This window comes from Stegostoma tigrinum, chromosome 6 (assembly GCF_030684315.1).
Source record: "Stegostoma tigrinum isolate sSteTig4 chromosome 6, sSteTig4.hap1, whole genome shotgun sequence".
NCBI lineage: Eukaryota > Metazoa > Chordata > Chondrichthyes > Orectolobiformes > Stegostomatidae > Stegostoma > Stegostoma tigrinum.
Window position 1 is genome coordinate 79,876,315 of NC_081359.1, and position 17,864 is coordinate 79,894,178.

General features: G+C 42.5%; 1 protein-coding gene across 3 annotated transcripts in view; it reads right to left on the minus strand.

Annotated features, from left to right (window-relative positions):
* LOC125453191 (high affinity cationic amino acid transporter 1-like) overlaps positions 1-17,864 on the minus strand; it is a 140,793-nt gene that overhangs the window by 88,167 nt on the left and 34,762 nt on the right. For all 3 annotated transcript variants that reach the window (XM_048532423.2, XM_048532421.2, XM_048532422.2), the window contains 5 exons: positions 13,419-13,818; positions 11,447-11,605; positions 5,424-5,598; positions 4,379-4,506; positions 570-792 (listed from right to left, as the gene is read on the minus strand). In XM_048532423.2, the coding sequence (XP_048388380.1) occupies positions 570-792; positions 4,379-4,506; positions 5,424-5,598; positions 11,447-11,605; positions 13,419-13,788 (1,055 nt within the window). In that variant the 5' untranslated portion in view covers positions 13,789-13,818. The remainder of the gene's footprint in view (positions 1-569; positions 793-4,378; positions 4,507-5,423; positions 5,599-11,446; positions 11,606-13,418; positions 13,819-17,864) is intronic.

Genomic DNA, 17,864 nt, shown 5'->3' on the forward strand with positions numbered 1-17,864 from the left:
ACACACCAGGACTTCGGAAACATTGGTATGCTTTTCCTCAAGTGAGTATTCTTAATGTTACATGCTGCAACGTGGAGGTGGGGTAGAAGGAGAGGGAGGTTCAATCCAGCGAAAGGGCTTGAATTTATTTTGTGCTCATTTCAGCTCTGCATCCTCCAATCCAGTATCAAAAATGACTGAATATTTGTGAACCAAATATAGTATACTTTCTGAATCATGAAACAGAGAAAACAAAAATTCATTAGTGTTGCAGATGAAATGCCTCTGTTAATTTGATGGCCCTGATGGCATAACAAACAGTTAAACTGATTTCAGAGTTTAACTGCTTGAACATTAATCTAACATGAAACTTGACCAGCTAGTTTAGATTCTCGAATCTGTAATACAGGACAGGAGAGTGACAGGTGAAATAAGAGATTTCTTCTTCTCTTCACCTATGAGCTTATCATTCTGCCGTTTCCTTTTGTAAATCACTTGTGTACAATGTATATTTACTCTTCCATTAAAAATGACACATGCATTCTAAGAAAAATACGAATGTCTGGGCTGCAGAAAGAGTCACGTAATACCTAGTAGACAGAGCACAGAGGGATCCAACTGCCACGGCGTATTTTGCCCCATCCCATCCGACATACTTGAAAGCAACTGGTAATGGGCTGTTCTTGTCCAATAAATAATATGGCATCATCAACGTTAGGGCAGCAGACACTCCAAAATAGGCAACAAAACAGATCAAAAGGGAAGCAACAATTCCAATCGGAATGGCTCGCTGAGGGTTTTTTACTTCCTCTCCTGAAAAACACACAGGAAAGGGTGTAAGGATTCATAACATATTGTCATATTACTCATGTCAGCATGCTACACATTATTAAAAACAACAACAACATTCAAATGAACAAGCAACCTGACTAAGCAAGATATACTTTTGTGACACTCCCTGGTTTCCCCTTCCTTCCTGAACTGCTGACTTGCCCTGGGATAAATTCAGCAGCCTCATGTAGTCTATCCCAAGTGGTCTTTCTTCAGGAATGGTCCATGATTACAAGTGTTGATTGGTTAGTCAATAGTAGCAGAAGTATTGTAGATAAACCTGACCCTATACTGAATGCATGTCCACGTAGCGAGCATTATTTGACAGTAAAACACAAACATAGTATTTAACAATATGTGAAAATATCCTGTGGAAAACCAACTTTCATTTAGAGACTGCTGAGGAGTACTCTGCAGACAACATAAGAGAAAAGGAGAGAGATACTGGGAACTGCAGATGCTGGAGAATCCAAGATAATAAAATGTGAGGCTGGATGAACACAGCAGGCCAAGCAGCATCTCAGGAGCACAAAAGCTGACGTTTCGGGCCTAGACCCTTCATCAGAGAGGGGGATGGGGAGAGGGAACTGGAATAAATAGGGAGAGAGGGGGAGGCGGACCGAAGATGGAGAGTAAAGAAGATAGGTGGAGAGAGTATAGCTGGGGAGGTAGGGAGGGGATAGGTCAGTCCAGGGAAGACGGACAGGTCAAGGAGGTGGGATGACGTTAGTAGGTAGATGGGGGTGCGGCTTGGGGGGGAGGAAGGGATGGGTGAGAGGAAGAACAGGTTAGGGAGGCAGAGACAGGTTGGACCAGTTTCAAAATCTCCCCTTCCCCCACTGCATCCCTAAACCAGCCCAGTTCGTCCCCTCCCCACACTGCACCACACAACCAGCCCAGGTCTTCCCCTCCACCCACTGCATCCCAAAACCAGTCCAACCTGTCTCTGCCTCCCTCACCTGTCCTTCCTCTCACCCATCCCTTCCTCCCACCCCAAGCCACACCCCCAGCTACCTACTAACCTCATCCCACCTCCTTGACCTGTCCGTCTTCCCTGGACTGACCTATCCCCCTCCCTACCTCCCCACCTATACTCTCTCCACCTATCTTCTTTTCTCTCCATCTTCGGTCCGCCTCCCCCTCTCTCCCTATTTATTCCAGAACCCTCACCCCGTCCCCCTCTCTGATGAAGGGTCTAGGCCCGAAACGTCAGCTTTTGTGCTCCTGAGATGCTGCTTGGCCTGCTGTGTTCATCCAGCTCACATTTTATTATATAAGAGAAAAGGACATGCTTTGTAAATCAAGAACTTTATAAAGTAGATTGCTAATTTACCCAATTCGGCATCTCATTCAATATAGTTGTTATGGCAAAAGACGACAACATTCAGCCAACCGAGTTCATGCTAGTGCTCTGTGGAGTAATCCAATCAATGCCATTTCCAACAGACTATCCTTGTGGGCCTCCAAAGTTTATTTCGCGCAAGTGTTGATTAATTTCCTGCCTCATCACTGCTTCCAATTCCCTCAAAAGGAACAAACTCCATCATAGAACATAGAACAATGCAGCGTAGAACAGGCCCTTTGGCCCTCAATGTTGCGCCGACCTGTGAACTAATCCAAGCCCCTCCCCCTACCATCACCACTCACTGTCTATAGGAGATTCTTCCTCAAAACCTTCCTACATCATTTTCCCAAAACATTCAACCACAGAGGCCCTTAATCTGTAACATCAGCTAATATCTGAGCAAATTGCCTGCATTAAATTTTAATGTTATTATGATGCACTCTCTTGCGCCCAAGCACATTTAATTCAAAATTCAAGAGACGCATCCTAACCTGGTATTTCAACAATTTAAATTTCTTTTAATCCGGGTCAAAACTTGTAAATCAGAAACAGTTGTCACCCCAAGATCAAATCTCAGGCATCCATTCAGTACGTCCTCAGAAACAAACAATTCTGCAAAAACTCAGCTGCATCTATGGAAAGAGAAACTGAGTTAACATTTCAAGTCCAAGACAACATCAAAACTTCAGAAGAGTCGTTTCAGACTTGAAATATTCACCGCTTCACTTTCACACAGGTGCTGCTAAGTTTCTCCAGAATTCTGTGTGTTGTGTTTTTATTCAAGTACATCCTCAAACCTGATGCAATGTTGTATACTTGTTCAAGGAGTTTTATGTTTTCCACAAATAAGTCGATATTTTCCACATACCAATGCCTTTGACACTGTATTGTGTGAAATACCCACCATTTCTGTGACCAACTAAAAAATCAGCACAGACAGAGAAAATAAAAATGCTCCCCATCTACAGCTGTGAGGATCATACTCAAAATGCATTTTAACAGTTCTCATGTAGTTACAGAGCAGCACAGATCTACAAAGACAAAAGTGTCACTTTTCCCTTATTCTCACTGGTGGACATTTTGTGTGGGAAATGGGAACATTGCCACACGGGTAATATACAGAGTACAGTGAGCATTTCCCTGCATCTGACCTTCGAGTTCAGGGAATTGCTTGAAATGAGAAGGCTTCCATTGCCTGAAATGAGCATTAAAGCATAGAATACTGCCAGATGTACTATTGTGATGATGCAATATGGGATAGATTTACAAATGAGGAGACCTCCGGATTGCACACTCCTGGAGTAATCATTATTCTGAGTTTCTCTCCTGTTGCTGCCTCTCCGAGGTTCTCTCTGCAAGTACTAAGTTTTCTGTAAATAGACCGATGTTTCACTCGGGCAGCTGTGACTGTCCTTCAGAAGCTTGGACTGAGCTCAAATGGGACTGCCTTGGTTTGACAGCAGTTTGCCACTGAAGAATGTATGCTACGGATTTCAGAATTAGACAAGACAACATACAAAGCAAGTATTTTTGATATGGTGCAAATAGCCTACTGATGAAGCCAACAAATCTACTGATTTAATAAGCTAAATAAACCTGCCAAACAAGTATGTGCAATCAAATTGCGAATGAGAAGATTCTACAGAGTTTCGCTTGTGCCCTTAAAAATAAAGAAAATAATTTTTGGATGAAATGGTGTGGAATTTTCAAATTATTCAACGTGATTTTTTTCTTTTGAACTTTTCCCATTTTTGTAAGTGGCACGAGTATTTTGTAGTCACATAGCATTTTGGGTTTGGCACGGCATTATGATATGGTGACTGATCAAAACGCTCCCGCATCACTGCCTGGAGCCCACGTTCACCTGGAAACACATTGCTGGAGATTTCACGAATTAGCTCTGAAGGAACAGCATGCCCCATAGATCTGTCAGGTATTCAATCCATTACAGAGCTTCCATTTCAAAATCGAGCCAGTGTTGCTTGTGCAAAGAATGAGAAATTCCCCCGGCTGTAACTTGCTTCCTCAACTCCTGGCACAGTGCCTGACTGACAACAACGCTCAAAACTGTCAGCTATGCTCACGTGTTTCTCTTTCAAAGCAGCTGTAAAGAATACAGGTGAATAGTTTCTGTTCTTATGGTTATGATATTTACAGCGAGTTAAAACAACACGCAGTAAGTTGACTTTCAACATGGGGAATCCCACAAAACATTTCCCTCACCTGTGGTAGCAATGCAGTCAAATCCTACAAAGGCATAGAAGCATGTGGCTGCACCTGAAAGCACTCCTGTGAAACCATAGGGCATGAATCCTCCAGAGCCATAATTCCAGTTAGCTACTCGTGTGTGACTACCGAAAAAGCAAGACATAGCTGTCAGTGAGTAACCTAGAATCCCAATTTAACACACTGCACCAATGTGCTCACTGCTAAGTTGAGCAGCACACTATTCCACAAACTGAGCCCAACATATCCCAACTACCCCTTGCAACAAAGATCTCACACTCTCCGTTCCCAAGAGAATTCCCAACCCCGCTTACATTCCTTAAAGTATATTCAAAAGGAGACCACCGATTAAGCAGATTGGCAGATAGATAGTGCCACTTACTGACACGGGTAGGGTAGAATCAGGAGGGATATACTTGTCATGTTTAAATCTGTGAAGAAATCTTTTCCAAGTGAGGACTGGATTTGGATTATCAAGAATATAATAACCGTCGTCATTTTTTTCATCGATCAACCGCTTCCCCGCTCTCACCATCCCTCAGTTCATAGTTTTCAGGATATTTATACCGCAAATATAACCAATATTTTCATTTCACTCAGCTCATTAATTAACCAAAAGCAGGTCTGAACATTAATAGTATCATTCCATGTAACCCAGTAATACGACCTCTTGTTCTGTTTAAATAACAAAGTTACTTAGGTAGTTTCTCTCCAGATTCCTTTACAATATTATTTTCGCTTATAGTTCTCTCATATGCGATTACAGATAGAAAGTTTAAAGAAAACTAAGGCTCTTCTCCTGATTATCTGTTTTTTAATCTATGTAAAGTTCGATCATATTTACTCTCAGCCTTTGCAGTTTTGTCATTCTTTCTCCCTCTTTTATAATTCCTCCTCTCGGTCACTCTACCAAAGGGTCTGTATCTGCGCTGTATTACTCTTGGAAAGTTCTGTGCTACCTGTTGCTCCTACTGATGAGCAAGGCAGGAAGCTATCACTATTGCCAACAGATCAGTGTGAAAGCTGGTATCTCTGCACTCACTTTTCCAAGTCAGAACCATTTGTCCCGTTAATTAGGACATCCTCGGACAGCTGCCAGTTCTTGAGTGTCCCCTTCACAAAGCCAGAGACCATAACAAAACACAGGACGAGCACATTGATGCATGTGAAGATTTTGTTCACCATTGCTGACTCCTTCACGCCAAAAGACAATAACCCTAAATAAATAAAAAGACAGGCATCAGAAACAAATCAAAAAATTCTTAAACTCTCAAAATGTTTAAACCTCCGGTTATTTTTAATTACAAAGAATTCTATAATTATGATTGAAATTAATCTGTAAAATTTCGTCTGTGTTTGCCTATTAACAGAATGTTACCCAGAAAGGCAGAAAACAGAGAAGTTTTGCTCGGCCTGTATAATACAATCAGACCTTGCCGTGCCTACGGTTCCCAACTGTGGCCATCGGAAGCATGCAAAAGCTTGGTAGACAACGCAAAAGACATTCTACAGATTAGGATTACAAGAAAGCAGAGGTGGTCGCCTTTAGCAGCAAGAAATCCAAGGGGATTTGATGGAGGCACGTGTAAAACTACGAGAGGTTAGACAGAATGAATAGCATCATGTTCAACGGCTGAAGGATAAATAGTCAGATGACCCAGGTATAATTACATTTGAATTGATTAGCATAAGAGCCGGGGCAACAAGAGGAAACATCTTTAAACAATGGGTTCGGCTTTAGAATATACTCCTCCCTACTGTGTGATCAGTACAGGGTCAAATCAGCATTCAAGTGGAAACTGTATAAGCACTTCAGGCAGAGGTGCGAGAGGGAGACACACACAGAGACAGTGAGGCGAAGGGTGTGCACGCAGTGGTGCAACTGATTGAACTTCTCTTTGAAAATCCTGGTGCAGTCTCAAGGGGATGAATGGCCTTCTGTGTTGTACTTTCAACATCGCCAAAGCCCTCAACAGAAGTAGCCTACAATGGATGGGAGTGTCAGGGATAAAGAGCCTGATAAATCAATGAAACACCAAGGCCCAGAACTTTTCTCCTCCTGGTCCTGCTTGGTTTGGTCAGAAGCATTAGACTATAACTTGAAAGCAGACTCAATACCATCAGCGATAACAAAGTGTAGGGCTGGATGAACACAGCAGGCCAAGCAGCATCAGAAGATCAGGAAGGCTGACGTTTCGGGCCTAGGCCCTTCTTTAGGAGGGTTAGGGTTAGGATCATTCCTGAAGAAGGGTCTCGGCCCGAAACGTCAGCCTTCCTGCTCCTCTGATGCTGCTTGGCCTGCTGTGTTCACCCAGCTGTACGCTTTGTTATCTCAGATTCGACAGCATCTGCAGTTCCCACTACCTCAATACCATCAGTGTTCAGTAGTCGCAGCAGCAGAAAACACAACATCAGGTGATGCAAGCAGAAAACGAACTGAGAAACAGCTGCCAAGATACTATGTACAGCAGAGCGAAGAAGTCATTAACCACAATGATCAAGTGCACTACTAAAAAGGCAGTGATGGGACACCAATGCTGTGGAGAAGAACACAATAAAAATAACTGCTGCTACATTAACAAACTCTATCTGCCTTAAAGTTACCCCAACTATATTGCTGGCACTACACGCCATCAATCTCCCTTCAATACTATTTACAAGTAAATGTGACCACATCAATACAGGAAAACTTCAGATCGCTACATTAAAACATGCAGCCAGTTTCCAGCAGAGCCAATTTTCCCTCAGTTACACCAATCTTCAGAAATAAAGAATTAAAAACAAATCGGTTTTGCTGCGAGTTATGCAGCTAAAAACAAAAACATTCACCTGGGTAAACGGCTAAATACAGAAGAGGTGGGCACATTGGAAAGGGGTAACAAGAAACGTTGACATCATTTTAATTAAAATGCTAGCCTTATTACTCCAGTTACGAGAGATTAAAATTGAATGCAAGTTTATTCTTGATGGTTTTATTGGTTGAAATCAGCATTTTTTATTATTGTTTATATGCTAAATTTAAAAACATATCAAGTCCAGGATGTCAATAATCTTGTATACTAGTAAAGGTTAAAACTCTCCCAAACATAAAAATGAATCTGCATTTTTGTAGCCCCTTATTACATTTCTCAGATCAATTAAATAGTCTGGTAGCACTTCCCTTACAACTCAAGTCTGTTCCTGCTCCTAATCTAAACGCCTCTATTTACTGAAGTCTGTGACCATTGTGTACAGGACCAATTATTCTGGTTTTATCCTGCAGTTTTGGGGACTGATGTAGAATTTGCTTTGTATCGACAGAACACAAATTAAATATAAAACAGGCAAAACTAAAAGCAATATAATTTCAATTAAGTCACCTAAAAGACATGATCACACTGGGGTGGACAAAATCTGCTCCAGTAGAAAAACAATTAATGCTCTTTAGAACAAAGCTCCAATGCCCACTATTCATATTTTAAAATGCTCTTCGATGAGAAGTTATCAGCTACTGCACAGAGTATGTCCTGTGACATATTAAATCTCTGCCTGTCTCAATTACATGATAAATGGAGCAACAGTGAAAAGATGGCCCAGATTTTACAAAAGCCAGATAGTGGTTTCTGAAGTGTGGACGGGAGTTACACTTCGTAACAGACTCTGAACAGATTGCCTGGCAAAGAGGTTCCACTGAGCCACACCCCTTCATCTGCATGCATTTAAAATCAAATAATTCACAGGTTGCTGCTGAAATTAATAGTTACTCAGGAAAATTTAGAGCCTTAAATACCCCAAACTAACTCCCAAGTACTGCTAAACTAATCCCCCTAAAATCTCCCCCACCGAACCCTTACACGCCCTAATCCAACAACTCCTCACTAGACCAAAAGTCCCACCCTTTCCTCCACTCCAAACCTGACAGCTTCACCACCATCGTGCCCCCCTGGACACACCCCCCCCACCCCATTCTGGGTCTATTGCCCCACTTACCCCAGTTAGGGCCCAACAACCATGCCTCCCCATGCCACTCGACTAGACACTCTCTCTCCCTTTCTCACATGGATAAAGGTTTATAAAACGAGGGGTATCGATAGGGTGAACAGACAAGGTCTTTTCCCCCAGGGTAGGGGAGTCTAAAACTAGAGGGCATAGGTTTAAGGTGAGAGGGGAATGATTTAAAAGGGGCCTGAGGGGCAGCTTTTTCAGACAGAGGGTGGTGCGTGTATGGAAAGAGCTGCCAGAGGAAGTGGAGGAGGCTGGAACAATTACAACATTTAAAAGGCATCTGATCGGGTATATGAACAGAGAAGGTTCAGAGGGATACAGGCCAAAGGCTGGCAGGTGGGACTAGATTTATATAGGATATCTGGTTGGCATGGATGAGTTGGACTGAAGGGTCTGTACCTGTGCTGTAGAGCACTGACTCAATATCCACTCCTTCCTCTGTTAGCCATACGCTCCCATCCAACGCAACATGTCCTGAACACCCCATCACTTACCTGCCCACCATACATCCTGGCAGTCTACCTCCTACCCACCCGGTACCAACGTTCACTTTAAGCTGCACATCTCCAATATCCTGATGCTGATCTCAGGACTGACGTTCAGTTCCAGGAGCCGCTGTCATGTGTCCACACAGAAGAGAAACAAATTACACAGAGGCCACGGCCTGGCACCTCATTCACCTGGCCCCCAACCTTCAAATTTACCTTTCGACTGCAGCTGCCAAACTGGCTGTATGAGTCTGTAAGAATGCAGCAGCTGGCTGCCATGAAAAACGAAGCACTGTTCACCTTCCCCAAACATGGGGGGCCTCGCAGAACTGTAGCACCACTCCACGTTTCTGAGAGACCAAGTGGAATCTCCAGTCAATAATCACACAGCTCTTTCGCGCCGTGAAAACAAGAGCAGAGTTGCAAATCTCTGAGTGACTGCCACTCCTTGGAAAATCCAGCCTAATATTTTTACAGGGCTCCAATAAACGAGAGATAACATTCCAACTTTCAATGCAGTCTGAATTAATTTCATTGTCTTCTGGGTGTCCAGCTGTCTGCTCTTTTACAGATCAATTCCTTATCGACTTGTTCAAAATGCTTCTCTAACCAGTCCTGCCATCCCTTTCAATTCTTACTTCCGCTCTCCTCTTGCTCTCGTTACACAGGACATACAAACCAGCATGGGAACAGGTTGTAGCTCCACTCCTATGCAACACACGAAAGTTTTATAGCAACTGTCACTATAGTAACAATGTTCAGAAGTCCTTCTGACTTTTTGCAGAACCATAAAAATTAGGCATTCTGAATGCAGCCTGTATCCGCAATAATTGTGGCATTTCCACAATTTTTGCTTAGGGCCATCAACCTCCTAAGCCTACCCAATCAGCCACCACGATCTTCAGCCCCAAATCCAATTTCTAACCTGGTCCCTACAAGCTCCCAGAAATCAAAACAAACGTGAAGGAACACGCTACAAAACAAACTCTGGTGTGTGTATTAAGGGGAGCAATTCTTAGCTGTCTGGCCTTTGATCGTAATGGGGTGGGGACACTTCCGCCCCTTTTAGAGCTGCTGGACAGTGGGATGGAGCAGGGGCCACTGCCTGTAGCAAAGGCACCCTGAGTGAGGGGAAACCAGGATAAGTCAGGCCATCAGGATGTCTGGGGTTTGCAGGGGGATGCCACTGAGGGTTGCGGGGTGGGGGATAACACTGGAGATAGGGTGGGTGCATGGATGGACGCCACAGGAAGGAAGCAGTGGGTGGGCACTGGCGCAGAGGTGAGATATACAATCCTCTTCCTTTCAAGAGGATCAAACCTATTGTACTTCACATGGGGAAGAGTTCTCTCATATCGCACATTAACTGAACATGGCAGTGTGACAAGACCTTTAAGTGGCTATTAAGTGCACATTTAAAGGTCTCAAACAGCCCACAGGGAGGTATCTCCCCTGCAAGAGTAAAACTGTAGTTGGGAAGGGGTAGGCATGGCACAGTATATTATAGGTCCACCCATCTACTCTCCAGCCCAGCAACAGCCTGCTAAATCTAATAGAGTGTGTTTTAGTATCGACACATTTGAAGATTCATGGGCTAGGAACTGGTTTGGCTGTCTGTCTCCAGTAATAAGGGTTCTGATAACAAGTGGTCAGAGATGAATTTTGACAAGCTAGATTGCCCTGATGTATTGAAGAGTTCCGACTCACTTTTCGTAAATACCAATGTTGAAGCAACTATTATTCAATTATTTTAAAGGCACTATAATTCTTGTTCCAAATCCAAAATTAAACAAGAAAGGCATATAACAGCCCACAATAGCTGATTAAAGGATTCTTAATGCCCACATGCCCAACATGAATGCCAGTGGATTATCACTATGGCATGCTATCGTCAAATCTAAGGAGTTAAATTTATTTGATTGTTTTGGCAGGCTCCCACTATTAGTCCATGAAGCTCTAACAGCATTCATAACAAACTTCCATAGCTGGAATTCCCATATTCCAGAGGCATTAACAATGGACAGCCCCAGAATGTATAATCCTAGACAACCTGCTGATACTGCAGTGACAGATTTCTTTTTGGGGCCACAATGAGGAATCACTGACATTAGAGATTCGACTCAAATGCATGATTAAAACCACCAAACCTCAGGAATCCACTGTCCACTGAGGCCAGCACTTGTATCAAAAATATCAAATACTGAAAATAAGAACAGACTATGAAAATCAACAGGCAAACATAAAGCTAAGTTTGTATTTTGCATGTTAGGTTTGCTGGAACAGTTATTCAAATAAAGACACTGGCATCAAGGCCAAACAACGGAAAAGTACAAATTGTCCACAAACATGATGGAGGAAGTCCAAGTAGAAATTACACCCAACAACATAGATTGGGATCTTCCCCACGACACCCACCTAACCACCAACAAGCACACAAAGTACCAATTAAGCTTTAATGTAATAAAACAGCAAAAAAAAATCACAACTCTTAACCAAACCATAATTATAGATGTGTTGATGATAGCTCAGTTAGCTTAGTCAAAATCAATGTAATAAGAGATCTGTAAAATAGCTGATGTAAAAGTATACATGCCTGTTAGCAGTAAAATTATAAATACAGCAAAGATATCTGGATATTCTGCGAGTACACCAGGAGCTCTCATTGCCATATACTGACGACAAAACACCTCAATGTGTTTCCCAATAAGCTCATCAAACGTAGCACTCCACGCTCTTGCAACACTTGAAGTTCCTGTACAGTGAGACAGGAAAAAGTTGTTAAATGCTGTCAAATGTCACATTAGAAGCTCATACAAACGGACCCTGATATTAGAAACTGGCATGAGATAAATAGACGAAGTGTCAGCAGATTTAGATTTTTCAACTGTACATCTTGTGCACTGTTTCTGTTCAATAAACCCAACTGCATTCTTCATTCAGCAGCCAAAATGCAATTATTTAAACAAAACTTCAGAGAAAGCAAGCATTTTCGTACTTCAAACGAGCCGACTTACAAAAAGCATTATTTCCTCTCAAGTCAACAGTTGTTTAGGTGCTCTGTTAGTTCAAAGATTTGTAAACAAAACATTTTGCGACATAAGACTAGTACCAGCAATAGAGAAAGATCTACTCAGAGGTTGTTGTACAGTACAAGTATGACAAAAGACTCCATTTGAATCTAATGGCGTTACACAACAGACAGAACAAATTGTTTTAATTTCCTATTATATTAAAAGTTTTAACACATCCACACGACTGTCATATAAACAAAAGGATGCCAAGAAACGATAATCTTGAGAACCAAAATTAGCAGGAAAGTTTGATTTTAAACAGTTGGCCTAACAGTCAACAAATGGCACTTCAGAAAAAGACAAATCATTAATGCTTGGAAAAGTGTATATCAAGGACATGAGCTAAACAATATTGACAAGTTATGACAAATGACTGCACACAGTTCAGATGTTATCTTAAGCTCAATAAAGAAAATTCTGGAGCCATTTTATATTAAAAACTCTGGGTCCTCCAACTTTCTAATAGCATTGCACCGTAGAGAGCAACTTCAGTGTAACTTCATGTGACTTATTAACTTTGTAGCACTCGAGATACCAGTAAGATCAACCAACTGATTTATCCCTCTCCAGAGAAATCTGGATGTGATTCCTAACTTGACACACACAGACGCAGTGCAGTGCAGTGCAACCACTCTTTTTAGAGCAATAGGCACTTTGCTAAGAAGGTCTCAAGGTAAGTGCACCACTGTCAGTCCCACAAAAATATAAAAAAAATGAAAAAATTAATGCTGGAATAGCAGATTGCTCAACTTTCCAACACAAAAAGCTTGCTAAATTCATCAAAAAACTGAATGTCTGATATCATGAGGACAGCGTGCGACATCGGTGAAACCCATCCTCAACTCCTTTCGAGGACTAATCACTGAATTGTGACAAAAAGACACAACATGCCTCAGATTTGTCATCTCATGTCTAAATCAACTGATGCTAACCATGGCACCTCAACAACTACGATTAGGGAACAGATCCGATACAAAGCTGGGATCTTTATGCCACATAAAGCACCCGAGAGGTTCACCACACATCTGTGTTCCTTTTATTCACTCACATGATGAGGGTGTTGCTGGCTGGGCAGCATTTACTGACCATCCCTAATTGTCCAGAAGGCAGTTATGAATCAACCCCATTGCTGCGGGTCTGGAGTCACATGTAGACCAGACCAAGTAAGGGAGGCAGTTCCCTTCCCTAAAGGACATTAGTGAACCAGATGGGTTTTTCCCTGACAATTGACATTGGATTCACGGCCATCATTAGACTGTTAATTCCAGATATTCATCGAATTCAAATTCCACCATCTGCTGTGGTGGGATTCGAACCTGAGTTCCCAGAACATTTTCTGGGTCTCTGGATTAACAGTCCAGTGATAATACCACTGAGGCATTGCCTCCCACTGTTTATGGTGGTAGTTTGGTGCAGTCATTAAACCCTAATCCAGTGTTGAGTATAACAACATCACGGGTCACTCAGTAATTTCTACAGCAAGACCATACTTACCAATTACATATGAAAGGATTAGATTCCAGCCTGTGATGAAGGCCCACAGTTCCCCGACTGTAACATAACTGTATAGGTAAGCAGAGCCTGTCCTAGGGACTCTAGCACCAAACTCGGCATAACAGAGGCCTGCAAGCACAGAGGCCAAAGCAGCAATCAAGAATGAGAGAACAATGGCAGGGCCAGCATTCTCCCTGGCGACGGCTCCAGCTAGTACATAGACACCAGCTCCCAGGGTACTGCCAACGCCAAGGGCAACCAAGTCCACTGTAGACAAACATCTTGCAAGTCTGGTTTCCTCACAAGTGCAGTCCACATATTTGCGGCGAACCAGCTGACGTCCAAAATAAATAAGTCGCTTACAATCCATCTTGCTGAATCTTTGCTACACGAGACTAACCTAGAATGGAAAGAAATAAACTGATGAGAACAAATTCTCTTCTGTTACTCATTTGTTTTACACAATTTTTTAATAAACAAAATAAATCAAACAGTGCATTTTAGACATTAATGAAGGTACAGCATGCTGAAATAACAAACTGCACATTTTCAGAAACAAATCAACAATAAAACATTATCATGTTGCAGGAGCTGTGACAATCCCACTCCCATGGATCTCACCTTAAATCATTCAGACTGAAAATTAGTTTTTTTTCTAATTGTTACCTTTAACTTACCAGAAAGCAGATTAAACAATCCAATTAACATATCGAATCTCATTAGTTTTATTAGTAAAGTCACAAAGATCCTACCATCTGATATGGTTAAATAGAGGAATTTTAAAATATTTATCTCAATTTAAAAGAGATACATTTCACTATCCTTTCGAAGATCAACAGATTGCAACAAATCTATACTCAACTGTTTAACTTCGAGCCAGAAAGCAACTGTGTGCAATTTATTGGCCAAAGGAACATCCTGAACAGTGCACTTGATGACACTTCTTTCAACATTCTATGTCACAAAGACTGGTAAGTAGCTCTTTCTCAAAACAGACAAGTACAAAATACCTCCTCAGCAGACCAGTTCCGTAAACTAACACATTCTGGCATGGAATATTGGAACATTAGCTCACATTGACATCATACCCTCCAGACAACAAGACCGTATGATATGCTGGCTATTGCTCTATCACCTTTCTGACAGCAGCAGTTAAATCAGCGAACAAGCTAGTAGAAGCATAAGCTTAAAAGTAGACTCTCTCTGTCCACTGTAACAGCCAGTAAAACATGACAGAGCTGTAGGTTACAGGAAAGAGGGCTGGGGATCTCTTGGTGGACATTCAGTAGTAAACAATAACCAGATCCATTCCTTCCCACTGCGGTCAATGTCTCGTATCTGGATACATCAGGCAGAGAACTTTGCCACTGGGAAAATCAAAAGCATGAATCTCACTGACCCATTGTAAGGCACAGTTCATTGGCTGACGACTGACAATGCGATCATTTAAAATGAGTGGTGCTGTGCTGATTTAAGCTAAAGAAAGACCAAGAACAGGAAGAATATCAACACTCTCAGTAACGTGGGGCATTAGCAACAATAATGACAGTGATGGCGCTGTTGATGAGGAGGAGGATGTGATGTCAAGAAGGTACTGATAAACGCAAGTTTGATCACAGGAAAACATTTCAAGATTCTTCAGCGATAAATCGGCAAAATAGGCAAGATTGAGGTCAGATGACGAGACGCTAGGCTGAATGCTTTAAGGCGTGTTTACAGGGAAGAGAGAGGCAAGTGTGGCTGCACCTCTAGGAATTTAAAGACATTCTTGGGCACAAGATGGGCAGCAGAAAATATAGCAGCAATTGCTGAAGCAAAGTGAGAGTAGTGGTGTTAAACTAGAATATAGCCTCACTTTTCATCCTGCCTAGATTCTATTTGACCTGGCAGCCAAAGCTGAAAGTAGAAATTCACAGACACACAAGTTGCAACAAAGAACTGAGCAATTTGGCATCATCGGTTCATCTCAGCCTTGAGACCTCAGCTGAGTCAACAGTTTTAATCACATATTCCCATTTCAGTGTCACCATTTCCCCAGCGACCATTATTCTATCGATATTTACATGCAAACTTTGTTTCTTCCTCAACCACCAGCCCTGCAAGAAATGCTTCACACTCTCAATTCAGTACTTTAAAGGAAAAAAAAAGTGTCCTCCTTGGTTATTGTGCCCTGGAGCTCCTAGCTCCAGCTTTTTTTCCTAACACAACTGACCCAAAAGCAGTGAAACAGCACAAAAAAAAATGCAAGTTATTCACACAAATTACATTCAGGACAATCTGAAGGCTCTGCAATCTCTTGGACAAATTTCAGCAACGTCAAGAAGCAGGCCCCACCCAGCAGACTGGCCACATCCCCAGAGTGAACTAACCCCCAGTCGGAACCTCGGGTAATGACATACATGTGCAAGCCTCCAAAGAGACTCTCAACGAAAATTTGAAAAATTGACTGCAAATTGCAGAAGAAAATACAAGTGACACATTACCTGACCGCCAAATGGAGCGGCAGTGCGATCAGCATGCTCACTGCCAGTACTACTTCTTTAAAATACTTCTTGACTTTTCTCTTTAAAGTCCTCACCTCCGGGGTCCTGACAGGTATGTTTTGAAAATAAGTTCAAATTTACTTTGAACACCAGTATTCCAGTAGCATCCAACAGAAATTCGTTCTGGAAAAATCTACAAACTCACTCTGATTATTTAAAAAACTGCGCATTATTGATTACCACATTATGATGATGGTGATAGTGCTGACCTCAGCGATGTGCCCTGGATAGAATCAACTGCCATCTTCACCCATTGACCCTGCATGGTGCCAGACCTCCCAAGGAAACCTCACTAACCTTGGTTCACACACTGTCCTGCTTACTGGGCATCCCACTATCACACTCACCTCAGAGCCTCTCTCCATTCACCACCTTGCTCTGCTCACTACTTCCACTGTTGTACTGCTCCTGACCCCTCACTACCTCCATCCCACTTGCCATGTTGCTCCCTCAGCACTGTGGTCAGTGAAGAGCGAGGCAGCACAGGTAAGCAGGAGCAGGAGAGGGAGCAGGGCAAACAAGTGTTGGGAGTGGGGCAGTGAGCAAATCACAATCTCAGGATCTGAACTCATTTGAAAGCTTTGATGCTGGCACTTGAGTGAGACTGGCAGAGATGTCATTGGTACTGTGACCACATGGGCTGTGAGTATCCTAACTGCAGTGGCAACAAACAGAGCCTAATACTATTTAACCCCAGAATACGCATAGGATTAACACCTTAACTCTGATCTAGGTTTCTGACAGCTTCATTTTCAGATACTTTATCATTAGGGCAACACAGTGGCTCAGCAGTTAGCAGTGCTGCTTCACGGTGCCAGGTTCGATTCCACCCTCGGGTGACCGTCTGTGAGGAGTTTGCACATTCTCCCCGTGTCTGTGTGGGTTTCCTCCGGGTGCTCCGGTTTCCTCCCACAATCCAAAGATGTGCAGTTTAGGTGGACTGGCCATGCTAAATTGCCCGTAGTGTTCAGGGATGTGTAGATTAGGTGGGTTATTGGGGGATGGGTCTGGGTGGGACCCTCCAAGGGTCGGTGTGGACTTGTTGGGCTGAAGGGCCTGTATTCACACTGTAGGGATTCTATGATGATTTGTAATCTGTCTCAAGAACATCAAGACATTTTTGTTGTTGAACATTTTTCCTTTAAAATTAGCTTTATTTAACATACATTGATTGTATTGCATCATTAAGCAATACGCAAGTGAAATTGAGAAAAGACACATTCAAAACTTGAACAACCTTGGGCAACAATCGTGCCTAGTTTGCACATAAAAGTCAGAAACATTGCCCCGTCAGTTTTGAAGCTAATATCCACAGATTCCTAAACAACTTACAGGTAAGTCACAAATAGGTGCAGGAAAAGACCACATCACCCCTCAAGGCTGCAATAACATTCACGTGATCGCGACTGATATCTCAGCTCCACTCCCTCACCTGCTTCCATTTCTCTCAATTCCCCGAGAGGTCAAAAATTCATCTCTCCCAGCCTTCAATTTATAGTGTGGCCAGGAACCCCTGGGTAAAGAAATCACAAAGGCTCACAAATTTGGGAAACTTCACCTTAGCCATAAATAATCATCCCAATATCTGGTGTTTCTGCCTTCTTGTTCTCAATTCCCCAGCGTGGTAGAGCAACCTCTCAGCAATTAATCCTATCAAGCCCCTGAAAAATCCTATATGTTTCTATCAGTGCCACCTCTCATTCTTCTAAGCTCCAGAGAAAACGGACCCAATTTACACTCACTCATCCCTGGGACCAACCTAACGATCATTCACTGTCCCATTTCCAGACAAGTTTCCTTAGGTATGGAGACTAAAACTGTGCACCAGATTTCAGACGTGGTGTCACAAATGCTCTTTGTATTTGGAATAAAAGTTCTTTATTATTGTTCTCCAAATCCCCTT